This window comes from Ctenopharyngodon idella, chromosome 6 (assembly GCF_019924925.1).
Source record: "Ctenopharyngodon idella isolate HZGC_01 chromosome 6, HZGC01, whole genome shotgun sequence".
Lineage (NCBI taxonomy): Eukaryota > Metazoa > Chordata > Actinopteri > Cypriniformes > Xenocyprididae > Ctenopharyngodon > Ctenopharyngodon idella.
This window is the reverse complement of record NC_067225.1, coordinates 4,809,529-4,823,810: the sequence shown is the minus strand read 5'-3', so window position 1 is coordinate 4,823,810 and position 14,282 is coordinate 4,809,529. Positions and strand designations below refer to the sequence as shown.

The 14,282-nt window shown below is 37.0% G+C and overlaps 1 protein-coding gene across 4 annotated transcripts in view; it reads right to left on the bottom strand.

The window, feature by feature from the left end:
- Positions 1-481: 481 nt before the first annotated feature.
- The window catches only part of ccdc88aa (coiled-coil domain containing 88Aa), a 37,504-nt gene continuing 23,703 nt past the window's right edge, over positions 482-14,282 (bottom strand). The window contains exons 16-27 of one of the 4 annotated variants that reach the window (XM_051898180.1): positions 14,096-14,248; positions 13,719-13,880; positions 13,005-13,282; positions 10,706-10,849; positions 8,751-8,937; positions 8,362-8,507; positions 6,943-7,035; positions 6,614-6,831; positions 5,403-5,486; positions 4,956-5,135; positions 2,781-2,846; positions 482-2,693 (exon numbers count right to left, since the gene is read on the bottom strand). In XM_051898180.1, the coding sequence (XP_051754140.1) occupies positions 2,002-2,693; positions 2,781-2,846; positions 4,956-5,135; positions 5,403-5,486; positions 6,614-6,831; positions 6,943-7,035; positions 8,362-8,507; positions 8,751-8,937; positions 10,706-10,849; positions 13,005-13,282; positions 13,719-13,880; positions 14,096-14,248 (2,403 nt within the window). In that variant the 3' untranslated portion in view covers positions 482-2,001. Of the gene's footprint in view, positions 2,694-2,780; positions 2,847-4,955; positions 5,136-5,402; positions 5,487-6,335; positions 6,503-6,613; positions 6,832-6,942; positions 7,036-8,361; positions 8,508-8,750; positions 8,938-10,705; positions 10,850-13,004; positions 13,283-13,718; positions 13,881-14,095; positions 14,249-14,282 lie in introns of those variants that run through there. The other 3 variants (XM_051898181.1, XM_051898182.1, XM_051898183.1) reach the window with 3 other exon arrangements.

Here is a 14,282-nt window from a genome sequence, read left to right as displayed (position 1 = left end):
TAACATCTTTTTGTACATAAATATTTTGTATATTTCATATCTTCTCTATTGTGTAAATACATCTTGTTATTTGCCTAGGTGTGTTTATATGTTTTATTTATTTTTTCTGTGTACTGGACTCTTCACCAAGACAATTTTTTGTGTGTTAGCATACTACTTGGCAATCAACCTCATTCTCATTCTGAAACCATTGTATACTTTTTTTCCCCTCTAAATTCTCTAATTTAATGTTACCATTGCTTTGGCAATGTAAAGCCTTCTACCATGCCAAAAAATCATACTTGAATCTCGAATAAGCAAGTACTTGTTACTTTTCTCAGCGCTGCTCTGGACGAACCAATCACAGTCTTGTGGGATTATTGAAGAAAAAATACTTTGCAGATGTGGATTTCTATTTGTACTTCAGATACAAACAAAATGTGTCCAATATGACGTACTGACATTTAAATGAGGATTTCTGAGCTACCAAATCACATTTGTCTCATAGTAAAGTAATTTTTATTATGTCATCAAAAAATCGTACAATCTTTTTTTTTTTTAAATTATTTATGTTTCAAACACTTCTGCTAATAAATGTAGGAAACATGAGCACAAAGCACCACAATATGAGCAAACAAAGCTGCAGTTTTCTTAAGTTAGAAGGAAAACATTTTAAAATTAGATAAAAAGCAAGATACACAGGTACTCTGATACATTTACTGGTTTTAACAAATACAGGGTGCATTTCAGCTAAAAATAAACAACAAAAAAACACTCTCTGCTCTTCTATTCTGCAAAAAAGGAAAATGACTGTAATATACAGTAGTCAGAACAAATGAACCACAGCAGTTTTGATGCTACATGCACAGAGGGACTCCTACTTTTTATTTTTACTTTCATGCATATAATTAAAAAAAAAATAAAAGGGAACATTTAACACATGAAACACAAACAATACAAAATACATTAAAAAAAGAACAGAAACAAAATAAGGATTGATAAGGGAAAAAATAAATATTTCAACCAAACCAAGACATGTCAAGATAAACTAAGGGTCGTAGTTAAGGATTGTTCAAAGTCAAGGATTGTTTCTTGGCTGCTTCCTGACTGATTATGCCTAAATACACCTCAGATGGCATAATCATAGTGCATAAATTGCTGGCATAAATAAGTCACAACTGATTTCATCAGAAGTGTTTGCATACTGAAAACCTTTCCTAACTTCCAGCTAAAAGGGCATATTCTCAGAACTTTGGCTAATGTTCCGGCAAGGTTCTCTCAAAGTTATAAACAAACGTTCTTCCAGTAAAGTTAATAGAATATTTGTTCAAAGTTATATGGTCTTTAATAACGTTCTTGAAATGTTAGCACAAAAACATTATTTATAAACCTTGTGTCCCAGAGAAACAAGCGCACAGCCATCTTAAGAATTTTGTGTTTGAACTTAAATTTTTGCGGAAGCTCTGTATATTTCAATGGCATCACTGTCGAAGAGTAATTAGCTGGTGAAGTGGATTTATTGTAGAGTTGACGAATGTTATCATGAGCATTGTAATGTTTGAAGCGGGTGTCATAACAAATGTCAGTAGACCGGGAAGATTTTAAAACTGGCGGTTCATTCATAAATCTGTAAGATCTTACCTTCATGCTGTAGAAATATAAATCGGAAGACAGAACACAACGAGTGCAGTGCTGAAAAGGGGCGGAGCTACATATAAGGCCTATACATCATTTATGAAACATTTTTTCTTAAACATTTTAATTGGATGCTCATCTAACATTTGTTTAAATGTTACTACTTGTTTCAGAATGTTCAAAAAACATCCAAAAGTATCCTATAATGTTTGCAGAATGATAAAACGGAATCCTTCCTTAACGTTCACATATCCGAGAAAAAAATGTTTTTAAAACATTTAAAAAACTGGATGTTTTGAACATTCAGAGAACAATCAGATAAATAATGTTTTCAGAACTTAATATAAACATTGGCAAAACCTTCTTAGAACATATTTTTGTATCACCTTAAGTTGACTCGCTGAAAATTGTGTTTGTAAAGACTGAATCTATGGTGAATGCTGAATCAAAAAGGTGTTCCGGTTGGCGGTTATCCTCTTCCAAGACAGGGCTTCCTTTTAAAACCTCGTCACTGTGGTCAGGATGAGTCATATGAGGATCAGCGCCATTCTTACTTGACACCGATCCCACTGACTTTACTGACATAGTGCTATGGACACTGGCACGGCGACTGTTGCCCTCTGACGTGGAGATGACACAGCTGGCGCGGGGTAAAGTGGACAGAGCCTGGCCCGTTTTGGGGCTTCTCATTGGAGTGGCAAAGCAGTTCAAACACCCTGATACAGAGGAGGACTTCCCTTGTGTCTCGAGAGCAGGTTTAGGATCAGACTCTGTACTTTGCACGCTCTGAGTTTTATACAGTCCAATGCTTGCTTTGTCCAGCTTTTGTGCTGAACGATCTCCAGCAGATCTCCCACTGCTAGACCTCCGTACCGCACTCCCTGACGAGCAGTAACCCTGCCTGAGCTCCTCGTGGTTGGGCCGGGCTGGTGAAGGGGAGTTACTGAATCGGTGCCGGTTGGACGGGAATTGATCTGGAAGGGGGCTGCCATCACTGGACCAGGCCTCGTTCTCCAGGCTCACGCTGAACTCACCACTGCTCGCACTAGGAGCACGACTCGATTTGCCATTCAGGCCAGCTGAACATGTCAATTAGAGGAAGTTATAGTTCAACAAGATCATAAAACTCTCAGAAAGCTATTTTTGGTCTACCAATATATTCTTACCATGATTTTGGCTTTCTGCGCCAATTGCAAGACTTGGTGGAATTGTGTCTCCTTGAAAATCTTTACCTGAAGGGACAAATGCGTGAACACATTTAGAGGCCAAGTTGAAAAGTGACTTTTATTTTGCAAAACAGTGAAGCACCAAAGCAGTGAAATGGTACTCGGGTATTATTGGTTGCCAAAATGTTGCCAGGGTATTGCTATGCAGTGGTTTTTAGCATGTTGCTATGTAGATGCTATGATGTTCTGGGTTGCCAATGTGTTAATATGCAGTTGCTATGGTGTTTTGAGTGGTTTTAGCATGTTGCTATGTGGTACTAGGTGTTTTGGGTGGTTGCCAGAGCACTGCTATGCAGCTTCTAAAAGTGTTTTTTAGCATGTTGCAATGTGGCTGCTTCGGTGTTTGGGTGGTTGCTAGTTCATTGCTATGCAGTTGCTAAGGTGAGTGGTTTTAGGATATTGCTAGAATGTTTTGGTGGTTACCAGGGCATTGCTATGGAGTTGCTAAGGTGTTCTGAATTTTAGCAGGGTGTTGTTGTACAGTTGCTAAAGTGTTCTAAGTTGATGTTAGCATGTTGCTTTGGGGTTGCTATGGTGTTCTGGGTTGCCAAAGTGGTGATATGCAATTGCTAACACTGCATTCACACGTGACATCGGCGTCAACGCTTGACGGAGGGCGTGTCTGAAGCTTGCACTGACGCGACCGTCATAGTACAACAGCCAATCACATTACTTTCCGGTGTTGCATGAATGCAATTGGCTAGCGTCTGTGATCTGATTGGCTGATGCCTGAAAAGTTGAGAAATCTTAAACTTCTGCCGCATGCAACGCGAGTGAAGCGACGCGACGGAACCCACAATTCAGTTCGGCAACGCATGGCGTCACCCATTCAAAGTAAATGAGAAACGTTAACGCCGACGCACCGTGTGAATGCAGCGTAAGGGGTTCTGAGTGTTTTTTGCATGTTGATATGGTTTTCTGGCTTGCCAAGATGTTGCTTTGCAGTTACTATGGTGTTTATTGTCTTTTTTTTAATGTTGCTATGTGGTTGCTATGGTGTTTTGGTTGTTTCCATGGCAATGCTATGCCGTTTCTAAAGTGTTCTAAGTGTATGGTGTTCTGGGTTGCCAAGGTGTAGCTATGTTCTGAATGGTTTTTATCAAGCGCAATGTAGTTTTTATGGTGTTTTCGGCTGCTATGCAGTTACTAAAGTAGTCTTAAATGGTTTTTAACATGCTGCTTTGTGGTTGCTATGGTGTTCTGGTCTGCCAAGGTTTTGCTATGCTTTTGTTAAGCTGTTCTGAATGGTTTTTAGAAGGACTGCCAACTTTTGAGTTTAGTGAGAGTTATGGATAAGCTTGCCATTCAATTCTGATCTTGATTAAACATCGATTCATTTGGCTAAATATCAGGTACACAGAGCCTACATGTTAATTTTTCTCAAGGAAACAAATCTCTCTCAACTAATGCTGTAAACATAAAGGGAAACCTGTCAGCTGGTATTATTAAAGGTTAAAATTAACTCATTCTTACAATTAAAATAATGCTATTTTTATAATAATGTTATAACATTTTTTGAATAATATGAGTAAAACTATTATAAATATGTAATAAAGTGCATATATTTAGCAAAATGGTCCTCTCTAGAGTTCATTTTTCTAGCTAACATGGTCATTGAATGGCTTTACGTGACATATTGTTCACAAGCTGTTTTATTCACGTCTTTCCACGGTTGAAACAATCATTGAACGATTACATAAGACATGATACAATTCAGTAAGCTGTACTGTATCTTTCAACATACCTTATGATGTTCATTCATGTTTGTTTGGTGCTATAACTAGTAATAAAGAGGAACACAGATCCATTCATGTGCCAATTGAACTGAGGTGCTACAGCGATTGGACGGTCACGCCACACTGAAGAGCGCCAAAACGATATTTGTTTAAAATAAAATTGACAGGATTTGAAAGCTGAGACTTTGTTTCATATCAAAAGTAACCTGCTCTGTCTTGTCTGTCGGCGCATTGCCAGTCCTCTTTGCTCCGTGATATTTTTTCACCGTGTGAGAAAATGGTATGAGTATAGCAATATTAATAGTGATGCTTGTTACAAACACCATTAATGACAGATGAACTGCAAATATCTGTGATATGTACAGTTTTGACTTACTACCTTGATTACAGATTGCTGTATGATTGTCTATGGAAGAGTAGGGTTGAAATGATGATGATGATGTGGAGTGTTTTTTTGAAATGGCAATGGTATGCTGCATAATTTGCTCTTCTAGCTGATCTTCTTGCTGCCTGGAGTCCTCATCCAAACATCCCTCTGACTGCAGCAGGTCATTCATTGCTGAGATGAAACATGACAAGAGATGACGATGACATGAGATGACGTTTATGGGGCTGAATTCGAGGCAGCATTTGTCTTAAAGGGAGTCAAAGCATTTATCTTGCATTATCCTTTTCTCATTCTCTGAAGAATAAAAGGCCTTGATTTACTTTTAAAAGGCTTTGCTCATAGGCAAGCTATTATGATGTAAAGCATCATGTATAAAAAAAAAAAGCAATGACAGGGAAGGCACAGCCATTACAGGAAAGACACGATGTGAGGTCTTACACAGAGATCGGCGGAAGAGAGAGTTGACTTTGTCTTTATCCTTTGGTTTGTTACGCTTAACATGAAACATTTTCAGGGCGCAGACTTGATCACCACAACGGAAAACATAAAGACAAAAAACGAGGGAGGAAAAACATGACAATACAAATGTTTGTGAATGCTTTCATAGGAAAGAAGGAAATTATTTGAAATCACATAACCACAGACACATACCTACTTGGAATGTTAAGACATTTTGTTAAATACTCTGTGATTTTATGATTTTACGACATCTTTTCTTTCTTTCTTGTTTTAAAGAGGTAATTTCAATATTAAATTTTTTTTATTATACAATATTTCCACTTATGAAATTAGTTTTTTAATTGGAGCTTATTGACCTGCATTGTTTGGACAAAAACACTTCTTAAAACATCTTCATTTCTGTTCTACAGAAGAAAGAAACTCATACAGTTTTAGAACAACATGAGGGTGAGTAAATGACAGAATTTTATCCCTGGAAACATCCCTAATGGTTCAGGTTCTGACGTCAGAATTTTGAGTTCTTAAAATTAAAGTACATTATGTTCTCTCTCTTTTATCTCAAGCAACATTTAATTCCTCATGATATGACCCCCTTAAAAACACAAGAAATATTGGTAACACTTTACAATAAGGTTTTTTTTATTAACAGTACTTAACTACATTACAAGATCTAAAATGGTACGAGTTAACATTAGTGCACTGTAAACAAAATTTTTATTAACTAACATAATAAAGGTTAATAAATGCTGTAACTCATCACTGTTAGTTCATATTAGTGCATTAGCTAATGTTAATAAATGAGACATTATTGTAAAGTGTTACAGAAATATTTGTGTTGAACAGTGTGGAAAAGAATGGAGGACCAAAGACGTGACCCACAGACTTGAAATAAATCAGGAAACATACATCAAATAACTGCATAAATATTTAATTAGAGTAGCTGAACTCCTCTTGAAGTGCTCTGTGGCGCCAAGGGCTTGGGGAGCAGAAGTTGACGAGTTTTCTAATCAGCGGATTCTGGGGTGAGTTACTACACTTTACTTGGCTGCTCCATGCTATTCTGTTCTCACTCTCCTGACCTGGGGATGTTGGGATGAAGGGTTTGCGGTTTATTAAATGGCTTGTTTCTGGATGTTCCTGGCTGGAATGATTGGACTCTGACAATTTCATGTAACTGAGGTGATACTCACTGCTGCTCCTCTTGGGGGACAGGGTGTCACCATTAAGGGAGTTGGGAGCAGATTCCTCTGAGCCCTGAGAACCCACGAAGGAGCCGTTGTCATGGCAGCGCAGGTCATCCAGACCCTCGCATGACTCGGAGCGGAGAGTTGGAGAATGGACGTGCTCCTGATCACGAGCCCTCGTCTTCATCAACTTCCTCATCTTCAGGGTTATCCAGTTGCCTCGTCTTCATTGAGTAACAATTTGAGGAAAGACAGAAAACATGATAAATAAAAACATAATCTTGATTTTATTAATATATACAAGAAGCCTCTCTTAACATCACATTAGACAGTACCTGCGTGGAGGCGATGGGTCATAGAACTTGTACTGATCCATGATTTTCTCTTCCAGCTTTTCCTTCTGCCTTCTGAGTTCATTCAGTTTGTCTCTGTCAAAAATACAGTACAGTTAGTACAGCGCTTACATGCCATAAACTTCTGTACTGTGCTCTAAAGCAGTGCTTCTTAACCATTTTTGACTTTTGACACCTATTGTCCACAACAATATTCAATGGCCCTGTGAATTTTCCAGATTTTATTACTTTACATGACTATCCAAGGTCTACAAATCACACTTTTAAAATTGGGCTTGCTCATATATACAGGTTGTCCATGAATGTGAGAATCGGTGTTATTTTAGTATTACTATTATACTATTATATTTTTTAGACACTATTATAGTTTTTATTCATATTTTGTATTAGTTTTTATTTTATATTTTCTGTTTACATTTAAATTTTTTGTAAGTTTTAGTAATTTTGTTTTTTGTCATTTTTATTAGCTTTTTTTTTTTTTTATAAAGAATATGTCTACATAGTTTTCATTAATTTTTTATTTCAGTTTTAGTCATTTTATTACATCAACAAACTAAATGAAAATGAGAAATGTTCCCTTGGCAACTATCTGAAATCAAATGAGTTTTATTTCAGTTAAAGTTTATTATTATTTACAGTTTTAGTTTTGTTAACTAAAATAACGCTGGTTACCCAGCTGTTGATGGGTAAAAAGTAAAATAAGAAATATCTTGATTTTTAGTTGTTTTAACTTATTTTAATGCTTGTTTTGTTTTATTTTAAGTCATCCTGAGCCCTCTAATGGGCCCCAGTCCCCTGGTTGAGAACTGCTGCTCTAAAGTGATGGTTCCTAATAGGTTTTTCTTAAGTTCTCAGATTTTACATTTATGTTGTTTATTTAAGAAAAAGAATAATCAAATGTTTTTAAAACACTGCAATGTATTAATATCAGACCATGAACCATCAACATGGCATATGCTGAATAGGAATATTTACAATACTAGTTGCTAAATGTCTGTTAAATTTCGATGGGTTCATGCTCTTGGTAATTCACTGCACAAAATATATAGTGTTCATCACAAACCATGTTTATCTGCAAGTCAACCCATATTTATTGTCATCTGGGTTGTATTTTTTGACCTTGCATATTTTTGTTTATGGTTTTCTAGGATGAGGGAATGCCAAACAACCTTCCCATATTGGCATCTGCGTAATTTGGCTTCAACCAAGCGACAGACGAATTTGCGCTAAAATGCCAAAGACTTATATGTCAACAACAAAAATATGGGAATTGATTTGTCTTCGCATTAAAAAATTATTGGGTTATCCTAAGCATAAATAACTTTGGCCATTTGAGAATGACTGCTTGGCAGATTTGCACAGTTTTGTCTTTTACTCTTTTACTAAATAAATGTTTCTCACATATATTGCCTCTGTTCAACATGGAACAGGTCCTTGCTCTCCATAGTCTGATCTAGCAGGGTCCGGTTCTGCAGCATCAGGCTCTGGATCTGGTCCAGCAAGTGGCGGTTCTCTTCCTCCAAGTTCCCCTTCAGCTGGGTCAGCAACTGAACAGACACACAAAAGGAGGTGATTCATCATGGACTTAAAGTATTTAATAAGTAGCTTTGTTTAAGAAGCAACAAAGTTAGGGTGATGGCAAGACTTTGTCCAGTTGCTACTGGCACTAACCAGCATAAACCAGCCTGGACAATGATATGCTCTGCAGGTATGTAAAAATCTTTAGAAGTAAAATCTTCTAAAAACATTCTGCTCTGTTTGAATGACAATGCCTAAAGGGTGTTATATACCTCACACTGGTTGGTCAGTTTAATAGTGGCGATCTCCAGCTGCTGGTTCTGCTCTTTGAGTTTGGACAGCTCTGACTCCAGCTGTGTCTGCTCCAGTTTGCTTGAGTTCAACTGGCTCTTTATGCTCTTGTGCTCAACCTGAAGTCCCTCATTCTCTGCCAACAGCTTCTGGTAGATCTGATTCAGCCTGGGTAGAGGACAAAGCACAATGTTTGGTGCAAATAATAAAAGAAGACATGAATCTTCATTTATCACTACACGACCAGGGCTGGTGGAGTTTTCCAAAATGATAAAGCCATGTCACCATTGTCACGTTTTCATACGGTTTCTGTTCTTTTTTTTTAGTTTGTATGTTCTTGTTTCCTGAGTTTAGCTTCAGTTTCTTCTGTTACCTTGAGTGGGTCTCAATCAGCTCCCTATGCATATATGAATTCGAGCACTGGTAAGGACCCTGACACACTGGGACACTGATGGCTCTATTTCTGGCAACATCCTCGATGTACAACATCACTACTGGTATTTTATGAGCAACAGCAGAACTGATATCTTTCTGATGTTAATTATTTATGTTATTCAAAAGTATATTATGATAAATACTTTGATTTCTACATATCTCTGCAACATTTCAGCCATAACTTTATTATAAATGTTAGCTAAATTGTTCATTACCTGTCTAACGATGTATGTTTATGCCAAACTATGGTTTGTTTTTTAAAAAACATCTTGCGTGTCATTATGTGTGGTGAGTTGGCTTCAAAACTTCTGGTAAGGGAACACAGTGAGCATCGATGCTCTTTTCATTAAATATCTCTGGAATATTGGATGCTGATTTGTAAACTGCAGCATACTGCACTATTTTTTATTAATATATATATATATATATATATATATATATATACACACTATATTGTCAAAAGTATTGGGACACCCCTCCAAATCATTGAATTCAGGTGTTCCAATCACTTCCATGGCCACAGGTGTATAAAATCAAGAACCTAGGCATGCAGACTGCTTCTACAAACATTTGTGAAAGAATGGGTCACTCTCAGGAGCTCAGTGAATTCAAGCTTGGTACCGTGATAGGTTGCCACCTGTGCAATAAGTCCATTCATGAAATTTCCTCACTACTAAATATTCCACGGTCAACTGTCATAACAAAGTGGAAGCAATTGGGAACAACAGCAACTCAGCTACGAAGTGGTAGTCCATGTAAAATCACAGAGCGCATGCTGAGGAGCACAGTGCGCAGAAGTCGCCAATTTTCTGCAGAGTTAATAGCTACAGACCTCCAAACTTCGTGTGGCCTTCAGATTAGCTCAAGAACAGTGCGTAGAGAGCTTCATGAAATGGGTTTCCATGGCCGAGCAGCTGCATCCAAGCCTGCATCCAAGTGGTGTAAAGCACGCCGCCACTGGACTCTAGAGCAGTGGAGATGTGTTCTCTGGAGTGACAAATCACGCTTCTCTGTCTGGCAATCCGATGGACGAGTCTGGGTTTGGCGGTTGCCAGGAGAACGGTACTTGCCTGACTGCATTGTGCCAAGTGTAAAGTTTGGTGGAGGGGGGATTATGGTGTGGGGTTGTTTTTCAGGGGTTGGGCTTGGCCCCTTAGGTCCAGTGAAAGGAACTCTTAATGCTTCAGCATACCAAGTCATTTTGGACAATTTCAAATTAAGAATGGGATGTCATTAAAGTTCATGTGCACGTAAAGGCAGGTGTCCCAAAACCTTTGGCAATATATATATATATATATATAATTTTAACATTTATACATTTAAGCTAATTTTATAACTGTAGATTAACACTAATCTACTAAAATATAATGTTTGCCATTTTACATTTATTGTGACAGCTTTTTTCTGAACTTGGTGTACACCAAGGAACCAAGGAAACACACACACACACACACACACACACACACACACACACACACACACACACACACACAGCACTGACCAGTCTTTCTCGTCTCTGAGTCTTTGGCACTCTGTTGTTGTGTTCCTGTTTGTGCATATTTCATTCTGCATCTTCTGCTGTTCTTCTCTGAGAGCTCTCTCTAACCCCTCCAGCTGAGCACGCTGTTGAAGTAGCGTGTTATACCTGTAAATGTAAACATGTCATAATTTGATGGTGACTGGCACTTGCTTATCTAAAGCATACATATATACATATATATATATATATATATATATATACACACCACAAAAAGGGTTTGTCATGTACAAAAGTTTAATGCAGCACAGAGGCAATAATAATTGTATTAAATGCTTTTGTGTTATTATCCTCCTTATTTTGCAACATAGAACTAGAAGAGACTTTTGATTCATTAGCAGCTATAGGTACCCAGTTAACAAAAATATGTTCTAAGAATGTTTTGCTAAAGTTGCTAAAGAAAACGTTATTCCTTAGTGTTCTTCTTTGAACGTTCAAAATGTCATGTTTTTAAAAAAAATTTTCTTGGTTATTGCAAACGTTAAGGGAACATTTAATTTGATCATTTTACAAACATTATGGAAACATTACTTTTAAATGTTCTCTAAACATTCTTAAACAAGTAGTATCATTTAAATATGATGAACCTCTATCTAAAACAAACGTCTATCTAAAAAAAAAAAAAACGTTCCATGAACAATGCATAAATAATGTTTTTGCAATCTAGTTTTCCCAGGTAGTCTTCCTTCCAGGTACTGACCAGATTCATTCCTGCTTAGCTTCAGTGGGCAATCAGTCTTGGGTTACAGGGGGATATGGCTGTGATAATATCAAGCAGCATAATGGACTGTTTTTGTGTCTAAAATACCTGGAAGCAGTTGACACTGGAAACCTCGCACATTCAAGTTATCTTTATGCAGAATTTTGAGCCTTGTGAAAAAGAAGTTTATTCAAGTGTGCTATTAGTATACTTCTTTTAAACTAAAAATAAGAAAGTAACCTTTCAGTCTACTTTTTATATATTTCTCAGAAATATACTTTATGTACTTCTGAGAAATATACTTAAAATTGCACTTAAGTATACTTGACTTATACTGACAGAAAAGTCTAAGTATATTTGGCCTTACTTGGACTCAGTCTTTTGATCGAGATATACTTAAAAGTATATTTATAAAAGTATAGTATAAAAGTACATTGTTTGAAAATATTGATTTATAAAGAAAACAGATATATTCCTAATTCTGAATATCTGAATTTTTGTGTAGGCTAGTCCAATGGTAGTGTACATAGGAATTTACTTCAAATCTACTTCACTCTTTTCTCGCCATTGACTGAATTTTCAGGCTGTACGGTAGGGGGCGCTGTTACGCATCTTCTGAAAGAGTACAGAATCTCCAGATCAAAATGCAGGAGAAGAAGCTGAAACAAGCGATAGAAAACTCACGCAAATGTAAAATAAAGCGATCATCAAACATTAAACAGCATATAAATCAAAACTGCCTAATGTTACTGAATGAGGACTATGAAGCTTTGGGGGTGTTTATGGACTTGATCTACTCCACCTGTGTTTGATCATCGTTCTGAATTCCATCCGCACATAGTCTTTGACAAAAATGCAATTTTCTCAGCTTTTTGTTTAAAATGTTTCCTTTTTTAAAAAAATAAAACTTACCCACATTTAAGTGTTGATTTAAAAAAAAGCATTCATGAAGCTAGAATAAAATGTTTTTAAAATGGAAAGAGTTAAAGTACAGTTAAATGTATTTCAAGTATAAATAATACCTAAATAGGAACATAGTAGTATACTTAAAGTGCAAAAATAATATATAAAAAGTAAACTATAAGTGTAATGCCATGTTCACTTAAAGAAAACTAGTATACTAAACTGCACTAAACTAGTAGTTTACTGAGAGTATATTTCAAAGTGTACTTTCATATACTAAAAATGTACTACTAGTATTAACTTATAAGTAACTAGTATACTTATAAGTTCACTTGTAGTACAGATGCAGTACAAATGAGAAACGTAGCTGTGAACTAGTTGCGTACTTAAAGTTTACTACTGTTACACTTACAGTACACTTAAATGTATACTTCATTTGGGCCAATTTAGTCCCAAGCGGTATTAAAATAGTACACTTACAAGTTTACTACTAGTACATTGATACTAGTATACTTTCTACATAAAGTATACTTAAAAAATATACTTGAACTTTACTTAAGTATACTTGATAAAATAAACTTGAAGTATACTTCTTTTTCGTAAGGGGAATCAGTATCACAACCTGGCATTGTAAAGACAGCTTATGTTATGTGTACTAACCTGTCCTCCAGTGATCTGTGCTCTATCTCCAGTGTTCGGTGACTGTTCTCCATTGTTGAGTACCTGTGGGAGAGCACCTCCAACTCTGCTGCCTGTCTCTCATGCAGGACGCTCAATCTCTCGTGGTCCCGGAGAAGAAGTTCATTAACGGTGCGCAGGTCTTCTCTCTCCCGTACTGCACCCTCCCTCTCAGCCTCAGAACTCTGCCGTTCCCGCTGTAGCCGTTCATTATGGGCCATGAGAGAGGAATTCTGGGAAGATAAAGTGGACTTCTCTACCTAGGAGAGATTGAGGAGGACAAAGATAGGCCAATGACTGATTTGATCTAAAATGGTTTCCACTTAAACCAAAATACAATAAAGACAGTAATATTTTGAACTATTATTACAATTTAAAATAACTTTGTTTTTTATTTTAATATATTTTAAAATGTAATTTATTCCTGTGATGGCAAAGCTGTATTTTCAGCATCATTACTCCAGTCTTCAGTGTCACATAATCCTTCAGAAATTATTCTTGTATGCTGATTTGGTGATCAAGAAACATTTCTTATCATTATTCTTATTGCATTTCTTATTTATGCTGAAAACAATTGTGCTGCTTAATATTTTTGTGGAAACAGTGATCAATTTTTTCAGCAGTCTTTGATGAACAGAAAGTTTTATAATACCTATATTGCATATAAGGCAGGATTCCTAATTTAATGTGACTTACCTGCAGTTGTGCATTGTGTGTCTGCAGTGCTGTGTTGTTCTCCTGCAGGGAAGCCGTCTGCTGTTGCAATGCAATTATTTGTGCCTGCAACCCATCTGACTGCACCTGCAAGGTCTGCAGTTGTGTTTGCAATGCCTGTTTCTCAGCCTGTAATGTTGCATTCTGTACAAGACAAACCAAGGGAACATGTGTCCAGTTCCTGTAGCTCACCCAGTATAGCCTGATGCTTACAACAGCAATGTTGTGTGTTTGATTGTACTTAGCATCTTTAGGAATTAAACATTATTTCATGCTAAAATCCCCCCTCAAGTATTCAAACAGGTTGACTATGGGTCTGAGTTTGGTTTGGTGGACACTGCCTCCTTCATGAGACTCACATTTCTCTCCACCTCAATGAGTCGATCTTTGACCTTGAGCAATGCCCACGTGGCCTCCTGACTGTCTCTGTGCCATGCCCTCTCTGGTGGAGAGCATTGTCCTGCCTTTTCCTCCTCCTCCCTCTGAAGCAATGCCTCATAGTTCTGTTTGACCTGCAACAGTTCATCAGTCACAAATAATATTAGT